Source organism: Peromyscus maniculatus, chromosome 4 (assembly GCF_049852395.1).
Source record: "Peromyscus maniculatus bairdii isolate BWxNUB_F1_BW_parent chromosome 4, HU_Pman_BW_mat_3.1, whole genome shotgun sequence".
Taxonomy (NCBI): domain Eukaryota; kingdom Metazoa; phylum Chordata; class Mammalia; order Rodentia; family Cricetidae; genus Peromyscus; species Peromyscus maniculatus.
Window position 1 is genome coordinate 78,784,710 of NC_134855.1, and position 22,170 is coordinate 78,806,879.

General features: G+C 46.2%; 1 protein-coding gene across 1 annotated transcript in view; it reads left to right on the forward strand.

Annotated features, from left to right (window-relative positions):
• Nucleotides 1-22,170, forward strand: part of Pamr1 (peptidase domain containing associated with muscle regeneration 1) — a 90,449-nt gene that overhangs the window by 47,699 nt on the left and 20,580 nt on the right. The window contains exons 5-7 of the mRNA XM_042275807.2: nt 7,292-7,406; nt 9,269-9,486; nt 13,348-13,455. Coding sequence (XP_042131741.2) covers nt 7,292-7,406; nt 9,269-9,486; nt 13,348-13,455 — 441 coding nt within the window. The remainder of the gene's footprint in view (nt 1-7,291; nt 7,407-9,268; nt 9,487-13,347; nt 13,456-22,170) is intronic.

Below are 22,170 nucleotides of genomic sequence, written 5' to 3' on the forward strand. Positions count from 1 at the left end.
AGATGGGGTTTCTCTGTATAGCTTTGGAGCCTGTCCTGTACTGGAACTCACTCTGTAGCCCAGGCTGGCCTAGAACTCACAGAGATCCACCTGCCTCTGTTTCCTGAGTGCTGGGATTAAAGGTGTGCACCACCACTGCCTGGCGAGTCCTGACTTTTCTAGGGAAAGAACAATTCACGGTTGGGTCTATGGTGAGGAGGGTATCATGTAGTGGTTAGTAGCCAGAACCTGGAGCTGACAAATTTGCAAATCACAGGTTCTTTTTTATGAGTAGAGACAACAGTGGCCCTTGGTCCCTAGAGAATATGTTTATTTATTCTTGTAAGAGATAAATCAAGTGCTGCCTATAAGTTCCTTATAGTCTGAGAAATAATAACTACTCAATAAACAGTTAATGTGTGTGCTGGTTAGTTTCTACTGTCAACTGGACACAACCTAGAATCACCCAGGAGCAAAGTCTTAACAAGAAATTATCTAGTTTGGCAGATAGGTACATCTGCAGGGAACTGTGAAGTTGTGTAGGAAAACCCAGCCCACCGTGGGTGGCACCATTCCCCAGGCAGTATACAAAGGAGGAAGCTAGCAAGCAAGCAAGCAAGCGTGTATGCATGCGCCATTTTTCTCTGCTTTTGTCTGTGGACAAGAATAGCTGTTCCTAGCTCTCACCACTGTGACTTTCCTGATATGACGGACTGTAACCTGGGACTGTAAGCCAAATAAACCATTCTCCCTTAAGTTGCTTTTTGACATAGTAATAGAAATAAAATCAGAACAATGCTATTCTTATTACTAATCCAGAGCAATGAACTTAGATTTATTTATTTATTGCTTATTTGTTTGTGAGCACACACATGTATGTCTGTGTGTACATATGTGTGTTTGACATGGGCAGAAATTAATATAAAAGAGGTATATTGCAAAAGAAAAATTCTGAGAGGAAAAAAAAAAGAGGAAGTAGTCATGCCAGCATAAATGTTCCTTGGTAAATAGAACTTCATGTTTCCTGTCTGATAAGTTTCTTGACACCAGGTCGTTAACCTTTGGACTGCTACAGACAGCTGTCGATGCCTCACCAGCTGGAACTCAGTGTCTGGGGAGGAGGAGAATGCCCGAAGACCCCTTCTTCTCACACAGTAAAAAATAACTAGGTTAGCAAGAATGCAATCAGGATTGCGGCAGTTATCTGTGACTATAGAACCTGACAGACTTGGCTCTCCAGAGGTAGGGTTTCTTTCCCAGATGAACAAGGACCTAGGATGCTGTATCCCTGGAGTTGGTTGCTGAAGCAGGCGGAAGACAAGGTTCAGACTTGTCCAGACTGTGCCTGTCCGAGGAAGAACAGAAGCCGGGCCTTGGTGATCCTATGAGCCAGCCTGTTGGAGCAGAAGCTGAAATAGAAGACAATCTCCTCCTAGTATTTTCTGAAAGGAAGTTTTGTGAATTGACCCGGGTAAGGCTGGACAGCAGATCTCTACAGGGGGTATCATTACAGGGTCATAAACCCGGTCTCAGGGCCTCATAGCCTCAGAATCCCCCAGGGTCTTCGTCGCGCCGTCTGGAAAGCGGGGAAGTGGGAAGGAGAAGGACTGGAAGAACGGAAGAGTGTATGAGGCTCCTGGTGCTTGGGTTTCAAAGCCACCCCGCTTCTGGTGGGGCTCTGCTGTCGAATGTCTCAGTTCCAGTTAGCATGTCCCAGTTACTAACTCCTGATCTGACTGAGTCAAACCGACCAAGCTTTATCCCATGTGCCTGCTGGAGGAGAGTGCATTCCTCATCAAAGAAGTGACGTGCTGTGAAAGAAAGACAGAAAGACAGACAGAAAGAAAGAACTGCAGTAAAGAGAACAATTAGCAAAGTAAGTTTCTAGATGATCAAATAGTGGAACTTTCAGACTAGAGCTTTGAATAACTTTAAAACAATGATATTAAAGGATTTATAGGAAATTATGTCTCTTATGGACTAACATATGAGAAATGTCAGGTGAAATTTAGAAAAACACAAGAACAAAGTGAGCATCCAAGAATTATCAATACAGTATTTGAAATAAAGAACAACAAAAGCACCAGTTGAAGGGAACCAAGGAGGAGGAAGAAGTGGAGAATTAGAGGTAGGCCAACAAAAGTCAGACCAACGACACCCGGAGACAAGACGCATCAAGTCCCCAGTGCCATCTTTTTATTAGTGTATTTTAATTGTATAAAACACTGGTTTGTATTGTGATATTTTTACACATGTAAGAAATGGATTGGGGGAGGGGCTGGGGGGAGCAAAGGAGAGATATGGGGACTGAAAACAATCAATGCATTTTCCTTTTCCACCCTCCTCCAGGTCCTATCTTTCCGGCCGGATTGGCAAGGTGACTTATGTGCATTTTTTTTGTGAAAAGATCCAGGCAGTGTGGGGAGAAAATATCTCCTTCCTCACAATGCTACATATTTTTGATGCTGAACAGTCATTTTAATGGAAGGCATAACACATGCAGTCTATGAAAAAGGGGCTTTGAAATGCTTTGATTGGGCAGGGAGTTGTTGAACTCTTGGGTATGGTCACCCATTTGATTAACCGTTCATTGGGCACCAGCTCGATACTCACAAAGAGGTGAACAAGACAATGTCCCTGCTCTCGCACAACTGTACTATTAAGTACAAAAGAAAATTCAATCGGCAGTTTTCATAAAGGGCCAGGCTGAGTGGAGTTTTAGGCCAAATCACAGCTTGGAAAGTCACTCCAGGACCCCTAGAGTTCCTGATGAGGACAAGAGTACCTATCAAAGCAAAGCCTTTGCTTGGCACTCACTGTTAACTGGGCATTGTTCTAATACCTTCGTGCACAGCCTCATTTGGCCTTTCCTGTGGCCTCATCAGAGCTGTTTGATGGAGAAAGATGCTAATGCACCCAGGTCAGGGAAGGGATGGAGGAGAGGGGGTGCTGTCACATAACTGTGAGCACCTGGGCCCCATCTTCTCCACTGAACCACCCCAGAGGACTGGGGCAGCAAAGGTCGGGGTTCTGGGGGTCTGTCTGAGGTCCTGAATGGTGATGGGAAGATGACTGGAGTCACACACAAGGTTTTGGCTTCCTTTCTGACCCTGGCCTAGTGCACTGGCAGGCTAACATGTCACCATGAGGGCCTCAGCTCTGCCAGCTGTGTGTCTGCTGGGTTTTAACCATGATCACCATGTGACTCTCATGAGATCTAGAGTACAAAGCGGAACCTGAGCTCTCTCTCTGGAAATCTTATGCTAAGGTAGTGTCTCTGATCCAGACAGGACTTAATAGAAAGAATAAAGTGATTGCTATTTACAGAGTGTTTTTAGGAATCAGTCACTGTGTTGAAAACCAGGGCTACAGTTAGAGCTCAGCTGGTAGAGTACCAGCCCAGTACAAGTGGACCTAGGTTTGATCCCCAGCAACACATAAAATAGGCATTGAGATGTACCTGTGGAACGCTCTCACTTGGCAGGTGGAAAGAGAAGGATCAAAAGTTCAAGGTCATCCTCAACCTCAGCTAACGAATTCAACACTAGCATGGATGATGTGAGACCCTGTCTCAAAAAAAGAAAAATCACATTTAATCAAACAAGGAAATAAGAAAAGCTATGATGGCAGGTACTATTATCATTCTCACCTCCAAATGAGAAGCGCTGGCTCAGACAACAGGGAACTCTTCTAGGGTTCAAACCCAAGCTGTTTTCATGGACTGAGTCCCACCTCTTGCCTTATCTTTGAAAGAGAAGAGACAGCACCAATACTTCACTGTCTGGACCTTTTCTCCAAGTCCCTATCAGGGAAGAGTAAAGAAAAACAACAACAAAAAGCTGCTTCTCAGAGGTGTGCTGTGTCTCTCTCGCCCCTCACTCCCCACACCTAGTGCTGGAGATGATGAGACTTTCGTGAATGTTGGAGGTGTTCCTTTCTGTGAGGGAACCTTCCTGTTCTCTTACTAGTTTGGAAATTAAGGAAGACATCTTTTCGATTCTGTAAAACAGAAGCAGATCTGTCCACCTATCCCATCCATGTTGAGCTGTAACTGTGGGCAAGAAGAGGGGTGAATCCAGCGTTTGGAAGCCTTGGGGATGGTCTGCACACACACACACACACACACACACACACACACACACACACACACACACACACCACGCACGCACGCACGCGCGCGCTTATGTGCAGTAAGACATCATTAGGGAACCCACTCATGTCTCCGGGGCCCTGAGCCTGTTCTGGCCCTCTAACTCAGGACCACCTGCCTGGTTGGCCTGTGGCACTTCCTTGGCAGGGACTCTGGCTGGATTCACTGTTCTGTCCTGGACAGAGAGGTGTGTTAGTTTGTCTTTGCACCCAGATCAGCTCCAGAGGAGCGGTAGAAGAGGGAAGGGAGCTGAGGGTGCCCCGAATGTGGGAGGGAGTGGGGTCCCTTCTCTTCCTCTCTGCTCAGTGCCCCCTCTCCAAGCACATTTCCAGAAAGCGGCCTTTTTGTCTTTGGTTGGCTGGAAGTTGTTCCTCCTCTTGGAGCCAAAGATCCCCTCCCCTTCAGAGTGAGAGGGAACCACACCAGGAAGAGCTCAGGCCCTGCATATGCTTTGCAGTTCTGGCTACCTCTGGAGGACAGCTCTAAGGCAGGCAGGCAGGCAGGCATAAAGGGACCAGCCTTCCCTGGGTGGGGCTGGGGGCTCCAAGCCCTCCAGAGGCTGCATGAAACCCTGGAGCTGTCCTAGCTTCGCCAAAAGAGACCGGAATGAGGAGGGGCCCACAGACAGGCTGTCTGATTTCAGCTTCCACCGGGAGGAAGAAACCGGAAGTAGGCTGGCAGCCTTCAAGCTGCTTCTAACTTGGGGCTCCCAGCAGGAGATTTGTAGGGGGAGCTGGGATTTAACACCTTGCAGGCTGGGCAGCCGCCAGGCTCTGGAGGGCTGAGGCTGTGCGGGAAGGCTTCTTTTTCTGTCTCTCACACCCAGTGTAGCACGGAGCACTTCCTCAGCCTTGCAGCAGATGGGCAGATGTGGGCGAGAAAGAGAGTGAGGTGTGTGGGAAGAAAGATGGTGTGCTTCCGGTGGGGGGCACTTCACTAACGGCTGCGTGCTGAAAGAGGAGGCAAGCTCTTGCTGCTTCCTAATGCAGAGAGAGAGAGAGAGGGTTAGATCAGAAGGTCGCTAAGGCAGTATGATGTATCATCCAAGACCCACTACCTGAATTCGGCAGATCCACACATTCAAATCCCTGCTCCCCCCCCCCCCCCCCGCCCAGTAGCAACAGCTGATTTTCACTGATTTTTGTGTTACCACCTCCACACGCAATCTGTCTGAAGCCTCACAAACCGTAAGACCTAAGTGCTGCTTTACTCACATCTGACCGAGGTTGACTGAGGTTTGGAGAGGTGAAGTAACTTTTGTAAAGCTGCACAGCTAGTGAGCTTGAAGCTGAGCCTCAGAGGACAGTTAGTTAGACTTTGAAATTTCTGTCCTAATGTAATGACGCTCAGAGACTTGCAGGGTCTTCTGTTGGCCATCTGAGCCTGGGAGCATCATGTTCTTATTCTCAGTGTTCAGCATCCAGGCAATGAGAAGATGTATGTTCTTCCCCCCAGATTTAAGATGAGGGTTATCCCTCTTTCCCTCCTTCCTTCATTTGACATACATTCCAGGTACTATTCTAACTGTACAAGCTAGCTAAGGTCCCAGCTCTACCAAAGTAGGTAAGGAAGTAAAGTCAAATGATTTCAACTTGTGTGTGTGTATGTGTGTGTGTGTGTGTGTGTGTGTGTGTGTGTGTGTGTGTTTGGTGTGTTATAAAGAAGACAAAACATGATAAAGTTAGACTGCAGAGTGGGGGCAGACATTTCCACGGATGCTTGAGGAAGGGTCTTTGAATAAGTGGCCCCTGAGGTTAGTTATCTGAGACAGGAAGAGGATGAACTTGCTAGGTTGAAGGAGGAGCCAGTTGAAGGCCTAGTGTTAGGAAGGCTGCTGTTGCTGGAGCAGAGTGGGCAGGCAGAAGGGGATTAAGAGGCGCTGTCACATGGTCAACAAGCAATGCTGTGAATGTCACTGTGTTGTGTGACTTTCCCTGGGGAGATGTGAAGGAATGTCTGTCCACTCTAGATAGGACACTGATGTCTAGCTTGGTGAATCACTGAGTTTACCTGGCTTATTTACAGGAGGAGTTCATGTGTAGAGCTACTGATAAGAGCATGGATCTCTCAAAGACAGCTACCTCACAATAAACAAACAAACAGACAGACAGACAAATAAATTTCCTTTAGGCAACCATGCACTGCACACGTTACAAACTGCTTAGCCCACCGGAGTCTCCTCTCCCCAGCAATTGTTACTACTTTTAAATCATTGGGGAGGGGCCTTGTGAACCTTGTAAGTTTCTGGAGCATCCTTAGCCTTGTAGGTTTCATTAACTTCTTGCATCTTACAAGCTTCCTTGACTTCATTAGTCTTACCAGCCTCCCCTTCTTTCTGGAAGAAATGTTTCAATGCAGAGGAAATAACTATACAACACATGGGGAGGTGCTCCCATGGGGTGAACTTTGGCGAGCTTAAATCGAGAGTGATACTATCTGATTTATTTATTCATTTAAGATAATAAGGACAGGTCTGGGGTCCCTGTGGAGAATAGAATGCTGGGTGTTTAGGACATATGCAGGACAGCTTGGAGGAGGCTGGACTATTGCAGGGGTCCACAGTGGACAGCAGCAGATGACATTCTCATGGTGGAGCAGGGCAGCGGCCCCACATCTCAGTGAAGAGACGGACTAGACATCTTAGGCAGTCACAACAGCCTTGGGTCTCACCCTCTTTCCCTAAGACCATATCCACGCTTCTACTGTCATTTTGCCATGGACGAACCCCCACTGATACTATTTTTCTTATTAGCTTTGAGATTAGCTTTTCTGAGGGCTGGCTCTGGAATGGAACTACTGTATATCTAGAGTTTATGATACCTCAATTTCTGTATAGAACCAGAGTAGATCAGTTTCTCTCATGATGGTCTAGATGGTCAATATTTTCATTTGCTGAGATCCAACTGTCTCTGTGACTTCTCAGCTCTGCTACTATTGGGCTGAAGAGCCAAAGTCAGTGTCCCAGTGGGTGGGCGCTGCTGTGAGCAAGAAAATTTGGTTGTTACTGTTGTTTAATAATGTCTTGCTCTGTAACCTGGGCTATCCTTAAACTTACAATCTTCCTGCCTCAGCCTCCTTGGGCAAAAGGCCCTGTTGGAATTTCTCCCGTATCTCTTCTCTTGACCCTGTTGTCTGTGTCTCCATCTTTTCTTCTCTTCTCAGGGTGTGGCCAGGTTCTTCGAGCCTCAAAGGGTCAGATTCTGCTGGAGAGCTACCCCTTAAATGCACACTGTGAGTGGACCATTCACGCCAGACCTGGGTTTATCATCCAGCTGAGGTAGGAGTAAGAGCCTATAAGGAAACTGTGATGGGATGGAGGGTCCTGTGTCTGGGTGACCAGGGATGAAACATTGACACAGTTCTTCCCTCCAGAATAGTCTCACCTCCTTGAACAGGGCTCCTCTTCCTTTCCAGCAGGACGGAATGATTCCATCATTCACAGGATTTCCGGGGCTATTGTTCTTCTCTAACTAGCGGTGAGGGGGAGGTGATTAAAACCCCTGGTTCTCTGGGTTACAAGTTTTCAGTAAGTATTTTCTGAGTGAACCAGTTCATGCCAATGTTGCCATGTGCGATCTGGCTCCTTAAATGGCTTCCTGCCCTTCAAAAGGGGACACACGTCACCAAAAGTGACAGGGAGAAGCAAACTAGACCCCTTCCTAAATCCTCCTGTGCCAAACCAGACTTGATTTCTGGTGCCCCCACAACCCCAGGACCTGGGCTTGGGAACGAGACTCAATGGTTGGCTTTTCTGATCCAGGGAGCCAGTGAAGGGCCATCGTCTTCCTGCTTAATGGACTCTGGGCTGGGTCTGTGATGTTAAATATTGCAAGTTAATATTTCAGCAGTTCAGAGACCAAGACAAATGGGTATTTCAGAGCCTCTGAGAGTGTCTCCAAGACTCAGGGCACAAAAATAAATCTCTCCTAAAATAAAATGGAAGAAGCACGTCAGCTCTTCAAGAGTCCCAGAGAAGCACAGAGACACGGGATTTCACTGGACTTATTTAAACACGGGCTTCCTGGCCAGGGACAGCTGAAATGGTGGGAAGGTTTGGAGGCACATGTAGAATGTTTTGCCCAAAGCTCAATGGTCATCCCCAGTGCTCCTTTTGCAGCACTAACCACATCCATGCTGTTATGCAAATCTGTCTTCCCGCCTGTAAAATAATCTCAAAGTCGTCCACATCCTCCCTTTTTACCCACTGTCACAATTTTAGTGCAAGGATCACCCATCCTCCCCGTGAGAGGTCCTGGATCTGGCCGCATCTCTCTGCTTCCACTTTGACCAATGCTACCATTTCCTCCCTTTAGACTGATTTTTGTGCAGTGGAAATTCAACCATCAGCCCGTTGTTGAAGCCTGCCAATGGCTGCCCACTGGACTTAAAATGAAATCTGAACTCCCCAGAATGCAGGGTGAAACTCTGGCTCTCCTTGTTGGCCTTAGCTCTCATGTCCTCCCTCCCTCACAGCCTAGCTCTCATGTCCTCCCTCCCTCACAGCCTAGCTCTCACTGACCCTCCCTCCCTCACAGCCTAACTCTCACTGACCCTCCCTCCCTCACAGCCTAGCTCTCACTGACCCCCCTCCCTCACAGCCTAGCTCTCACTGACCCTCCCTCCCTCACAGCCTAGCTCTCACTGACCCCCCTCCCTCACAGCCTAGCTCTCACTGACCACCCTCCCTCACAGCCTAGCTCTCATGTCCTCCCTCCCTCACATCCTAACTCTCACTGACCCTCCCTTTATTCACGGCCTTGCAGTAACTGTGACTTTCTTTCAGGTCCTCATACATGCCACACTCATTACAGTCACTAGGATTTCTGCACTTATACATTCTTCTCCCTAGACCACTCACCCATGACCTTCCCAAATCTGACTCCATTGCATTACTTAAATCTTGGCTCAGATGTCAGGCTTTCGGAGATGTCTCAGTAACCTTGACAGCAGCCTTTTTTCCTCCATCTTTCCCCGCTACTCTTATATGGCTTATTCTGCACCTGTCCCGAGTCCCATTCTTTATTATCTGTTTTCTATATTAGTTTATCTCCATGAAGTCATCTGATCTTGAGCTCACCCGCAGGGTCTCAGGACGGACGGGGGCCCACCTGCTCCTTCTGTCACTCTTCCCCCACACAGGTTTGGCATGCTGAGCCTGGAGTTTGACTACATGTGCCAGTATGACTACGTTGAGGTTCGCGATGGGGATAACAGTGACAGCCCCATCATCAAGCGTTTCTGTGGCAACGAGCGGCCAGCTCCCATCAGGAGCACGGGTTCTTCCCTTCATGTCCTTTTCCGCTCCGATGGCTCCAAGAACTTCGATGGATTCCATGCTGTCTTTGAGGAGATCACAGGTAAAAAGCACAGTGACGAATGTTGCAGTGAAGGACTTGCTCCGTAAAAGAACCTTTCTAGGTCTCCTTGTTCATCTTTATTCAACGATAGGATGCCCAGATCTCAGAAGCAGCCTACGTAGAGAGGGAAAAAATAAGCGGAAAGATGAGGACTTTCCTTTTCTCCCCTCAGCAAAGCTCACCCAAAACTGGAACAAGGAATTATGCCTTCCTTATCCAGAGGAGGTGGCTGGATCCCACATGGGCTGCGTTGTATATTGAGGGTCACACAGGTATGAGGGTGGAGCCTAGGGTTTGTATTAAAGCTTTTGACTCTAGCAATCATGTGAAGAGGCCACTCATGGTTAAGAGTGCTGGCTTTATGACCAAGTTATGTGACTTTGGGGAAATTCTTCTGCCTTTCTGGGCCTCAATTTTCTAAGAAATAATAAAAGGAAGTAAAGATGGGTTGATCCTTAAAGACACTCTGGAAGAAGAAGCTTCCATAGTCTAAGCACTCATGACCGCCTCAGCCATAGGCATTGCAGGTCTTCAGCACAAGCCCATGCTCCACTAATAACTCCCACTGTGTTCAGGCAAATGACCCCAGTTAAACTCAGTGGGTCACAAAAATAAACAAACAAAACCAAGAAAGACAGGAAAGCAGGAAGGGGGTTAGCAGGAGTAGGAAGGGGCGTGGAAGGCTGAGAGCAGATGTAAAAGTGATCAAAATGCACAGTATCCATGTGTGGATTGTCGAAAAGTTAGAATTAAAAATATTTATTTTATGCATATGTGTGTTTGGTCTGCATGTAAGTCTGTGTACAGTGTGCATGCCTGGTGCCCATCGAGGCCATCAGATCACCTGGGACTGGAGTTACAGACAGTTGTGAACTGTCATGTGGGGTCTGGAACTTGAACCTGGGTCCTCTAGAAGAGCAGCCAATGCTCTTAACCTCCAAGTCATCTCTCCAGGCCCAGAAATATATTTTTTAAAGTCTTAAACCTTAAACACCATTTACTTGATTACTCCAAGGTCAACTTCAGTCCTGCCCTATCTGGTCTTATCCGGAGGTAGGCTTGACCATCTGGACAGAACCCTGAATTCTAAGGAGTCACTTCAGCTCTCTTTATTGTGAGTCTGGATTTCTCATGTTTTACACAACAAGCTTCTGCTCTAAGGTCAAATGTTAAAGCCATTGTGTGAGAGTAACGAAGAAAGAACAAGCCTGCAGTGGCGAGGCCGTGGGAGGAAGGGCTAAGGTGAGAGTCTCAGGGAAGGAAGAAATAAGAGGCCCCAGAATCAGGCTTCTTCAGCCACACCCTTTGTTCAAGACCAGCATCCTGACTGCCGAGTCTTCCCCTCCTTGAAGATGGTACCCACAGCAGCTCTCTGTAGTTGTTCTTTATTGTCCGAGGGTCTGGTTCCTTCTCATGCTGGGTCCTACGGTGCTGTACAGGGAAAGATGTAGTGTTGCTGGAGTGGAGTGTGGTCAGTCTGTGGCTAGCTCCTCATTCCACAACGGCACCCTGCAGAGTAGACTGAGGAGATGCAGTGAGAAGCATCGGTGGATGTTTGGAACATGCAGCCGGAGCTGGCTGGCAAGGTAGCCAGGGTGGACAGTGGCAGGTCATTAGCTTGTGGCCCTGTGACTAAAGAAGCATCTTCCTCTTCTGAGGAGGGCTGGTGACAGCAGGCGGCACCACCTCTCATCCGTCCCTCAAACACTCCCAGCTGTCGGCTCACCTTTGACTTATTCCCTCTGGCTAAGGTCACTCGGCCCAAACCTGTACTTTGAAATCTGTCCTGCAGGCCTTTCCCACATTCTCTCTTCTCTGCTACCTTTCTCTTTCTCCATTGAGTTCTGACGTTGCCCTTTTGTTAACTAACCTGTAGCACTTCTTTTGTCCACCGTAAACTACCTACATTATGCTTCAGTCATTGTGTATTCTCCTTTACATAGCCTTGATCTGGTAAATTGGAAGTCCTGTGTGTCTGTCTCTCCAGGGCCCTCACTACTATTTCACTGAACTGAGCCCAGGGATAGAGTTCTACATAAGCATACATGGATTTAGGAATGAGGGCTAACACATACACTAATGTTTTCCATTGGCCTTTGCAGGGAAAAAAAAGCCCCTTAGATGCTCAGTAAGCCACAGGTTCTGAGCTTCAGTAAGATTTGAAAAGACTGAATACTATGTGTGTTCTTGGAACTTCACAGGTACATTAGGCCACTGAACTAGGAAGTTCTGCAGCAAAGAGATCTGACCTATTACCGGTTGAGTGGCACTTCTTGGGGAGTCTAAAAAACACCCCATCTAATTCTGGTTTAATGAAACAGTGGTTTATTAGGGGTTCTTGCAGGAACCTGGGTGAAGAGTTCCTTGCAGGAACTGTGCCACTCAGGAGGCATAACCCAGCACGATGATGATTCCTGATGGCTGGAGTTGCCTGTGCAGTTTGCAGGCAGCTGCACCACGGAAAAGTCTCCTTTTCCCCAGCGTTTGTTTGCTGGTTGCATGACCTCGAGGACGAACCTGCCGAGTCCCTGTGGGAGAGATACTGCATGATGCTGCTTTCATTGGTGCAATGCCCCTGTGTGTTTGCCTTCTGTATGTGGGTGTTGTTGGTTATTTTTACTCTTTACTCTTTGGCTCTTTGGGAGCCCACCACCTGGCTCCCAAATAAATTGACATGGAGACTTATTCTTATTCATAAACGCCCGACCTTAGCTTGGCTTATTTCTAGTCAGTGTTCCTTAACTTAAATTATCCCATTTACCTTTTGCCTCTGGATTTTTTTCCTTTTCTTACTTCTGTATATCTTACTTTCACTCTTACTCCATGGCTGGCTGTGTGGCTGTGTGGCTGGCCCATAGCATCTTCCTCTCTGAGTTCTTTTGCTCCTTGATCTTGCTTCTCTCTTTTTCTCCTTCTGTTTATTCTCTCTGCCTGCTAGTCTCACCTGTCCTTTCTCCTGCCTTGCTATTGGCCATTAAGCTCTTTAGTAGACCAATCAGGTGTTTTAGACAGGCACAGTAACGCAGCTTCACAGAGTTAAACACATGCAATATAAAAGAATGCAACACATCTTTGCATCATTTAAACAAATGTTCCACAGCATAAGCAAAGGTAACACATCTTAAAATAACATTCCACAACATGTGGGTACCTTGAACATACTGTTAGGTGCTTTGGACATGTTAAGCAGCATCTGCACCACTTGACACTTAATGTCATTGTGCTTTCTGCATTCTCAAATCACAGCATCATGAATTCAGTAAAATGAACAATACCATTGTAAGAAGTTGGGGTAAACACATTGGCTCAGATTACAGGCTTGAGTGTGGTGGTATTGTGTTCCCCGAAATATTGTGCACGTTAATAAACTTATCTGGGGTCAGAGAACAGAACAGCCACAATATTAAACATAGAGGTTAGGCAGTGGTAGCACATGCCTTTAATCCTAGCATTTCAGAGGCAGAGATCCACCTGGATCTCTGTGTGTTCAAGGATACAGCCAAGCATGGTGACTCATACCTTTAATCCTAGAAAGTGAGCCTTTAATCCCAGGAAGTGATGGCAGAAAGCAGAAAGGTATATAAGGCACAAGGACCAGGAACTAGAGCTGGTTAAGCTTTTCAGCTTTTAGCAGCAGTTCAGCTGAGATTCATTCTGGATGAGGACTCAGAGGTTTCCAGTCTGAGGAAACAGGATCAGCTGAGGAATTGGCAAGGTGAGGTGGCTGTGGCTTGTTCTCCTTCTCTGATCTTCCAGCGTTCATGGTTTGATTTTATTAATAAGAACTTTTAAGATCCTGCTACACTTGAGGAGGTGGATTCACTGTTGGTGGTGACATTGACAGATGCCTTTCTCTTTCAGCGTGTTCCTCATCCCCTTGTTTCCATGATGGCACATGCCTCCTTGATGCAACTCGGTCTTACAAATGTGCCTGCTTGGCTGGCTACACTGGGCAGCGCTGTGAAAACCGTGAGTATGCCTCCTGGTGGGTTTTAAGGTATTAGTGGGGGCATCCACAGGGATTTGGGGGCTTACAGCACTCTGGTTTCTTGGTGTCTCCAGTGGTCTGTCGGAGATGGCACATCATAGGGGCTTCTGAGTCATAGTTGTTGCCATCATTATTGTCATCATTGTGTGTGTGTGTGTGTGTGTGTGTGTGTGTGTGTGTGTGTGTGTGTAAGTGAGCACCTGTGGAGTCCAGAGTTTGATGTTGGGTGTTTTCCTCTATCGCTCTCCCCCTTATTTTTCTCCATTGAACTTGGGACTCATTGACTGGCTAGCCTGTCCAGACAGCAAGGCCATCTTCCTGTTTGCTTCTCACAGTGCTGAGACTGCGGATGTGTACTGTCAGAATGACTTTTTAAAGAAATGGATGCTAGGACTCTAGTCTTAGACCGTCATGCCTTCACAGCAAGCATTTTACCCATTGAATCATCTCCACAGTCCCCCAAGCCACATTCTCTTTTCCTTCTTTCTCTCTCTGTCTATGCCTCTTTCTTGGTTTGGGTGCTAGGGACTGAACCCAGGCTTTCCTTCATGCTAAACACAAGTCTTTCCACTGAGCTATGGCTTTCTTCCTTGTGCCATGGATTGGCTCTACTGTTAAATTGCTAGCTCTTTGGTTCTTATGGACAGTCCAAAGCAGAGCAGTAGCAGCCCTCAGGAACCCGGGGCCCTTAAAAAAGGAAACCAGGTGAAACTAAAACAAATGACCCACACCAAAGCAGCAGGGATTTCTAAATTATGTCCTTGAAAAGGCAGGACACAATTCTCTTCTGATACTAGATTTGAGCTTTTGCCAGAGAGAGAAATTTGAACCGACTGAGTTTATACATACATATAACAGGGCATATCCTTTGGCCTTGGGAAGTATGTGTCCCATGACACCACAACTTCCCAGCTCTGCTGTGTGGTGCTGAGGACCATGCCATTGGCAAAGAGGAACTTCACCATCATGACCAGAAATACTTTATTATGGTGCCTGGTAACCAAGATTCTATGTATAATGTGTGTCCTAGCGGAAATTTGAGACCTAAAATTCGTGCCACTTCCTCCACCTATTGCTCTGCAATGGAGTGTGCAGAATGAGATGTGCAGAGCAAGAATGAAGGTTTTGAAGACAAGTGGAGGAAGATAATGTGCTGAGCAGGGCTCCTCAAAATGGATCCAGAGATGGGGTGTGTGCAAGTGAGGCTGTAAGGACAAGATCCCCAGAGGTGCTCTTATGGCTTGGGAGACCTGACCTAGAAATGGAAAGAAGTCAAGCAAAAAGCAATTTCAAGAAAAAACCTGGGCCCACTGCTTGGCGATATTGAAATCTGGAATGCTAGTGAAGTGCGCGCAAGGGTACTGGGTTCTTCTAACCACACAGCAGCTAGTCACTAGCCAAGGCTGCCCTGGGGGAGAAGGGAAATGTGAACTCAGGCACGCTGTCTTAGTTAGCTTATCTGTCAACTTGACACCACCTAGAGTCACCTGAGAAGGGCCTCTCGGTTGAGGGATTGCCCAGGTCAGACGGGCAAGGCTATGAGCTGCCTGTTGGGGATTGTCTCTTTCGTTAATTGATTATAGCAGGACCCAGCATGTCACCATTCTCTGGACCTGTGTTCCTGGGCTGTAGAAGTAAGCATGAGCCTGCAAATGAGCCAGTGAGTAGCCAGCCTTCTTCCATCATTTCTGACGCTCTTCCTGGGCTAGGAGTGCGTTCCCCGCTTGGAGGTAATGCTGTGTGGAACAGCAAGCCTCCCTGCCGTCAGGTTCCTGATTTGAGTTCCTGTCTTGACTTTCCTCAATGGTGCACTGTGACCCAGAGGTGTAAGAGAGATAAACCCTTTCCTCCCTAAGTTATTTTTGGTCAGAGTGTTTTATCTTGGCAATAGAAAGGAAACTAGAACATATGCCTAGCTTCCTGAGCAGATGCTCAGTGTGGTTCCAGGAACCGAGGATCAGTTTCCTGAAATCATACAGGCCACAGGATTCAGTGGGGGAGGAAAAGGAGAGCATACGAACAGGAGGAATGGATTCAAGGGGAGAGCACTGTTCATGTCTTCTCCAGTCATTCCGGACTAGCACACACACACACACACACACACACACACACACACACACACACACACACACACACACGCGTTCTGTGCGCCTCTGCTATCTGAGAGTTGCTGTGTTTTTCAGGCACATGTTTCCTAGCATTCCTTATGAACCGTGCGTTTCAACAGTGGGTCTCTGAGTATGCTACTGTGCTCTGCTAAAACCTCTGGTTCAGCACAGTGGCGGGAGTGTGTAGGAGGCTTAGAAAATGATGCTGAGATCCATGGTCCCTCCCTGATTTGAGGCTTCTGTGTTATGTGTAAGGCAGATGAGAGCAATGTTGTTTCCTCCTCGTTTCAAGGATTTGTATGTGTTGTCTAGAGTCTGAGCAACAGTAAGCTCTGAGATTCAGAAGGGAAATGAAGGGAAGGTAGGCTTCATTTCTGGATGACTAGCCACAGTTCTGATAAACAGGTAACACTGGATGAAAGCAAAACATGACCACTTAAGCCAGACACCTTTAAGAACTGTTTCAGATCAGGAGAGAAAAGTAAGTTGCTCCAGACGTTATGACTAAACTATGCATAGGTGGCGTGCAAGTCAAAAGTGGATTTTTCTGTAAAGTTATTCTATCAAAAGAAAAACAAGCATCATGAAGAAAGAATGTAGTGTAAGGCACGTGGATTGTAGCTTGATTCATAAACGGTCTCAAATCACTTTAAATACCAGGCAAGGTTGGGGTGTGGCTTTGTGATGGTGTGCTTGCATAGCATGTGTCCTCAGCACTGCAAACAACAACAACAACAACAACAACAAAAAGCCACAGACAAATGAAAACAAGCAAACAAACAACCATCATGACCCCCTAGGGAGATGGTCAAGGGAATTAATTCTCCCTGTCCATGTTTCAATACAGATCAGAAACTGTAAACCCGGCACTGCATACTTGCAGCTGGGTGAAGAGTTGGGGATGGGCGGTCATCTGTCATTTGCTAATAGCAGTCTGGGAAATTATATTTTTATTGTTTTTGTAAGATCTAGGTCTGCTTCTCCTGATAAGAAGTTCAGGGTGAATTCTAACTCACTCAGTCGGTGAGGCATCACAAAAATCCAGCCATTCAGTTTACCTGGTTATTTCTGAGCAGATCTTGGCCATTGTTCATGGCAGCCTTTCCATGAAGAGAGTAAAACTGAGTAGGGGTGTGTGTGTGTGTGTGTGTGTGTGTGTGTGTGTGTGTGTGCTCACACGCACATGCACTTTTGTTTTTCTTCCGAGGATATCAATGGGCTGGAGCAATATCCCCAGAGGGAATTCTTTCAAAATTAGCAAGAAATGCAGGCAAGCTTTTGGAGAATCGCCAAACTCCAAAATACCCAAATTGGACCTGGCACTTGCTTTTAAAAGCAGCTTCAAGAGCACCAAGGCATGAATGAGAGTCCTGTCCTTTACTGATGCACCTTTAAACCTGGTCCCCAGCAAATTCAGAGCCAGGAGATGCGCACATTTCTCATAGTTTGTGATATCTCAGGTGCAGATCATAGCATGTAGTGTGATGAGAGTCCAGGTGACTGACGACCTCTGCTCAACACTGAGTCCTTTCCCCCAGGTAGGGTTCGTCAGCCCCTCTGTTCCAAACAGTCCTTGACGTTAGATTTTCTCCTCATTTCTCATGCCTGTGAATGGGAGTGGAATAGGAATAGATTTTCCCACTTAATTCCTGAAGAAACATATACTTTCCAAAATCAAAGAGGGGTTTGAGAGGGTCGCTCCATGGGCAAAATATTTGCCACAAAAGTGTGAGGACCTTAGGTCAAACCTCCAGCGCTCACATAGAACCAGATGTATTACTGTGCACATCTGTAATCTCCATGCTCCTATGGGAAAATGGAAGGTAGAGACAGAAGAATTTTGGAAAGCTGGTGGTCTTGGTGCATGCAGTGTGTGGGCAGGGGTGGAAGACAAGAACCAGCATTGGAGGTTGTTCTCTGTCTTCCATTTATTCGTCATGGCCTGTGTGTATGCACAGCATTAACATACACAAATGCGCGTGCGTGCGCGCGCGCACACACACACACACACACACACACACACACACACACACACACACACGCACGCGCACACACACACACACACACACACATCACATACGTTTATTTTTAACAAGTTGAGCAATATTAGGTATATAAAATAAAAATGAAATATTACTTTTCCTGACCCATCTTTGTTCTCAGAGGAACCACTTTGAGGAATGCTAGGTCTATGTTTCTCAGACTTTTTCTAAGTTAGATATCTAAATCATACTTTAAACCAGTGATTCTCAGCTCTGCCTCCCATATCCACACATACATGGCATTTGGAAATATTGGAAGATGATTTGGATGAAAACTGGATGGTGATGCATCCTGTGGATTGAAGGATGCTGCTGAGCATCCTTCCAGACACAGGACAGGCTCTGCTGCTGTTATCCAGCCTCAGTGTCAGGAGTGACAAGGTGGGAAGACTCTATTTTAAACGAAAGTAAATGAAAGCATGCTTACGAATTTTCAATGTGTTGTCAACGTCCACGGCATAGACTTTCTCCCAGACAAAATGATTGTTGACTATTCTACGGTGAATGTGAAAATATGCACTCTTCTAATTCCTTAAGATGGACTTGTTACTGTTCTAAATATTTTGTTATTATGAAGAGAGCTGCAATCAGATCCTTACATTATTTTGTTGTTCACATGGAAACTGAATTCCCAGATGCTGTACTGTCTGTTCAGAGGGCACACATGGTTATATTTTTTGAGAGCCACTGCTGAAAGGACACAGGAAGATTTGCTTTTAAGCAATCTGATACTATCTAGGGTTGCAGTAATGGGTTCCTTTTCTCTGCTGATTAAAGGATTAAAAATGCAGGAAAAGTTGGAAAGTCATCAAAGTCAATGTTTATTCAAAGAGGACAATTTTACTAGAGTTTAATTGAAAAAAAAAAAAAAAAACCCTCCTGGTCAGGCGAGCTGTAAATCGAGGAGGAGAATGGAGGAGAGAAGGGAAAAAAGCCATCCCATTTGAGTTAAGGCAGTGTGGAGGGCAGTCGTGCACCAGCAGACACATGGTGAGGGGGTCAGTTTTAGGGGGGCAATGAAGTCCCGAGTGTCAGGGAAAGCATGGTTGGAAAAGGCGTAGAAGGAAAAAAAACAGGCTTTTCTAAGTGATTTGGAAAAGTGGACAGACTGCGCTCCTTAACAGAGTACGCTGGGGCAGGAATTCTGGGAAGGGAAAATATCGACACTCATCAAAGGAGCAATTGCTCTGCCTTTCTCTTTAGCTCCGTTTAAAGTGAGCCTGCCTTTAGGAGTGGTCCTGCCTTCCGGAGAAGGGCGGTCCCTTGGCCAGGTGATTGAGCGGTCCATCTGATTAATTCCTTTATACGTAGGGTAGCTTGGAATAGTTGGGCTCATCTGGGCCTGATAGTTCACTGCCTTGACTGTAAGGAACTAGTTTTCCCTTAGGTGGGCCTTTACCACCTTTGCATCAAATCTGCAGGATGATCCTTAATATAACTGCTGCTCTTCAAAATAAGAACTGACCCTGTACTTCAGAAACTAGAGGTGATCCTCATCAAACTGGAAATGGATTTCTACTCAAAGGAACCCATTGGTCTGAAGAGAGACTTCCTGATTAGATTCAGGTGGTTTAACTTTATTCCAGTGGTCAGGAGGATTGCCGAAGCCCCTGACAGAACAGCCTGAAGATGTTAGCTCTCAGCCTCGCCTTCCCTGAATCCTTTCCCAAGGTGGAAACCTTCCCTCTACTCTTGAGTGACCTTCTCAGAAACCTAACTAGGGGGAATGGCCCCTCCTTAGCCCTCAGGCTCAGCTAGCCTCCTGCCAACACCCCCAGCGACCTCCAGGATCCCCGGGCCACCATGTGAGAAAACGGGGCCCTTTCTTTCCTCTGAGGGTTCCTGTTTCATTGTATGGAGCACAAGGACAAAGCGGGTCTTCTAGTAAATGGTCCGAATCTTGTTTTGAAAGAGTGGAGAGTGAGAGATTCATCGCCTGCTCCAATTTCCATGTTGTCTTTGTTCCTCTGGCCCAGTTGACAGAGCTGGGCTTTCCCTTTGCATCCTAATGAAGGCCAATGAAATGGGCTAAATCTTCAGTCACAGTGTTCACACTGCAGGCTCTGACGCTCCTTGGAACAAAACAAATCAGTCCTCACCAATTAAAGGAAAACAGTGAATCTGGACTTACTGGGGTTTTTGGAGTCTCAGAAGGTTTCCCACTGGTCTGTCCCAAGGACCAAGGAGAAAGAGCAGGATAAGAGGCACACTTTATTCTTGAGCTTCAAAGCAGCAGCCCAAGTTTCTCATCCGAATGAGCCATTGGGAACTTTGGGAGGGTCCATGAAAACATGACGCAAAGAGAATGTAGGAGACACCTAGTGGGCGGCAGCCACGTCTCATCTTAGATGGGTAAATGAAATGGAGAGGGCTTGATGTAAACTGCCCTGAGATCTGGCAGGTGAGGCATTTTAAAAAATAGACTCACCGTCTTTTTTGCCTTTTTTCTCAGTTCCAAAGGCTTTTTTTTTTTTTATCCTGAACATTCGGGAGATGGATACATCTTTGTCTAATGGGAGGTGGTGGAATTCAAGGCTGGATGACTTTGGGTAGACTGTGACTCTGCATTTCCCAGTCTGTCAGCCCCGAATGAGTGATTTAACGTGTTTGGGCCTCCATTTTCCTGTTAGAAATTTCAGAAAAATAATAGGTAGTTCTCACGGTGTTTGTGGGGATGAAGTCTAATGATTCATATAAGACAGAGTTGAGTATTAGGAGCTATTATTTTAAGATTATGATTATTAATGACTCTTTTAAAATAAAATGCCATTTAAAATTTATTATAAAGTTTCAGTGAATAAACCACTAAAATATTCCATATTATTTATAATAATGACTGACAGTAATGTAAATGATACATTAGGATAGAATCTCACTAAGATACATCAAAGAAAAAAGTGACTATATTTTTGACCTTTCTTTTTTTTCATTTTATAATAATCTAATCTCATTCATAAAATAATCTTAATTTATTTTCAAATCCCTTTTCTTCTTTCCTACATAGCTACAAGATTTTTTAAAATTTTTATTGAAAATAGATTCTTCTCTCCTACAATACATCCCAACCACAGTTTCCCCTCCCCCACTCCTCCCTCTTACTGTATAATTAATGAACTTTTATGTGATATTTCTACACATGTCTATGGCATTCATGGATCATGCCCATCTACTCTTCAACCTTTTCCTTCCCTGCTCTGTCTCTTGTTTCATGTAGGGTATGTAATGGGTTGAGTGTCTTCCTAGTCAGAGATTAACAAACAGTGTTCTCCCCAAAGAGTGGAGAAATAGGTGAAGACATAGAAATTACTCACTAGCTCAACTGCTCCCACAGACATAGGATGGAGCTGACCATGTGGCAAGGGCCACCTGCTGTAGGGATGCTCAGGTTCTGTGTCCATCGACCTGCTCTTGGCCTGGCCCTCCTGGCTTTTGTTTTGGCCGATGAGGTCACTGAGGCAGGACTTAATGCAGGAGGCAGAGTTTAGGTAGGTCCTGGGTTCACTGGTAATCCATTAGAGCTGGAATGGGCTGTGTGTCCATGGAGAGTGGGGGCACCAAAGAATTAACCTGAAATGGACCAGGTGGTGGTGGCATACAACTTTAATCTCAGCACTTAGGAAGTAGAGGCAGGTGGATCTCAGTGAGTTCGAGGTCAGCCTGGTCTACAAATCGAGTTCCAGGACAGCCAGGGCTGTTACCCAGAGAAACCAATAAGTAAGTAAGTGAGTGAGTGAGTGAGTGAGTGAGTGAGTGAGTGAGTAAGTAAGTAAATGAATGAATAAATGAATAAATGAATAAATGAATAAATGAATAAATAAATAAATAAATAAATAAATAAATAAATAAATAAATAAATAAATAAATTTAACCTGAAATGAAAACAAGCATTCCTGAGGCCACAACCCCAGAGGAACTCCAGCCCCAGACATAGGTCATAAAACTCCCATCTTTCTTAAATCCTGCCTTGCAGAACATTCTTTACTTGGTCTCTACCAACTTCAAAAGGTGAAAATGTCCTCTTTGTAAATTCCGAGGCATTCTTGTGGGCATCCATGTGCTAAAAAACAACAGTATTTTTCTTGAGACAAGTTCTCACTATTGTCACCTGGGTTGACCTCAACCTTGCAATCTTTCTGCCTCAATCTCCAAGTCCTGATATTCCAGGCATGCACCATTGTGCCCAGCTCCTTGTGTGTGTGTGTGTGTGTGTGCGCGCGCGCGCGCGCGCACGCGCGCGCGCGCGTGCGCGCGCGCGCGCACACATACACACATGTCCAGATGTGCGTGTAGAAGCCAGAATCAACCTTAGGCGTCTTTCCCGGAGGCCATCTGTCTTGTTATTCAGAGTGTCTCTCCCTGAACTGAAGTTTCCCCATTCAGCTAGCCTGACTAGTTAGAGAGCCACAGGGTTCCTCCTGTCCCTTCTCCAGTGCTGGGATTCCATGTGGGTTCTGGGGTTCAAACTCAGGTCCTCAAGCTTGTGTGCCAAACACTTTACTTCCTGAGCTGTCTCTCCAGACCTATATCCATCTTGATGATGACTCAA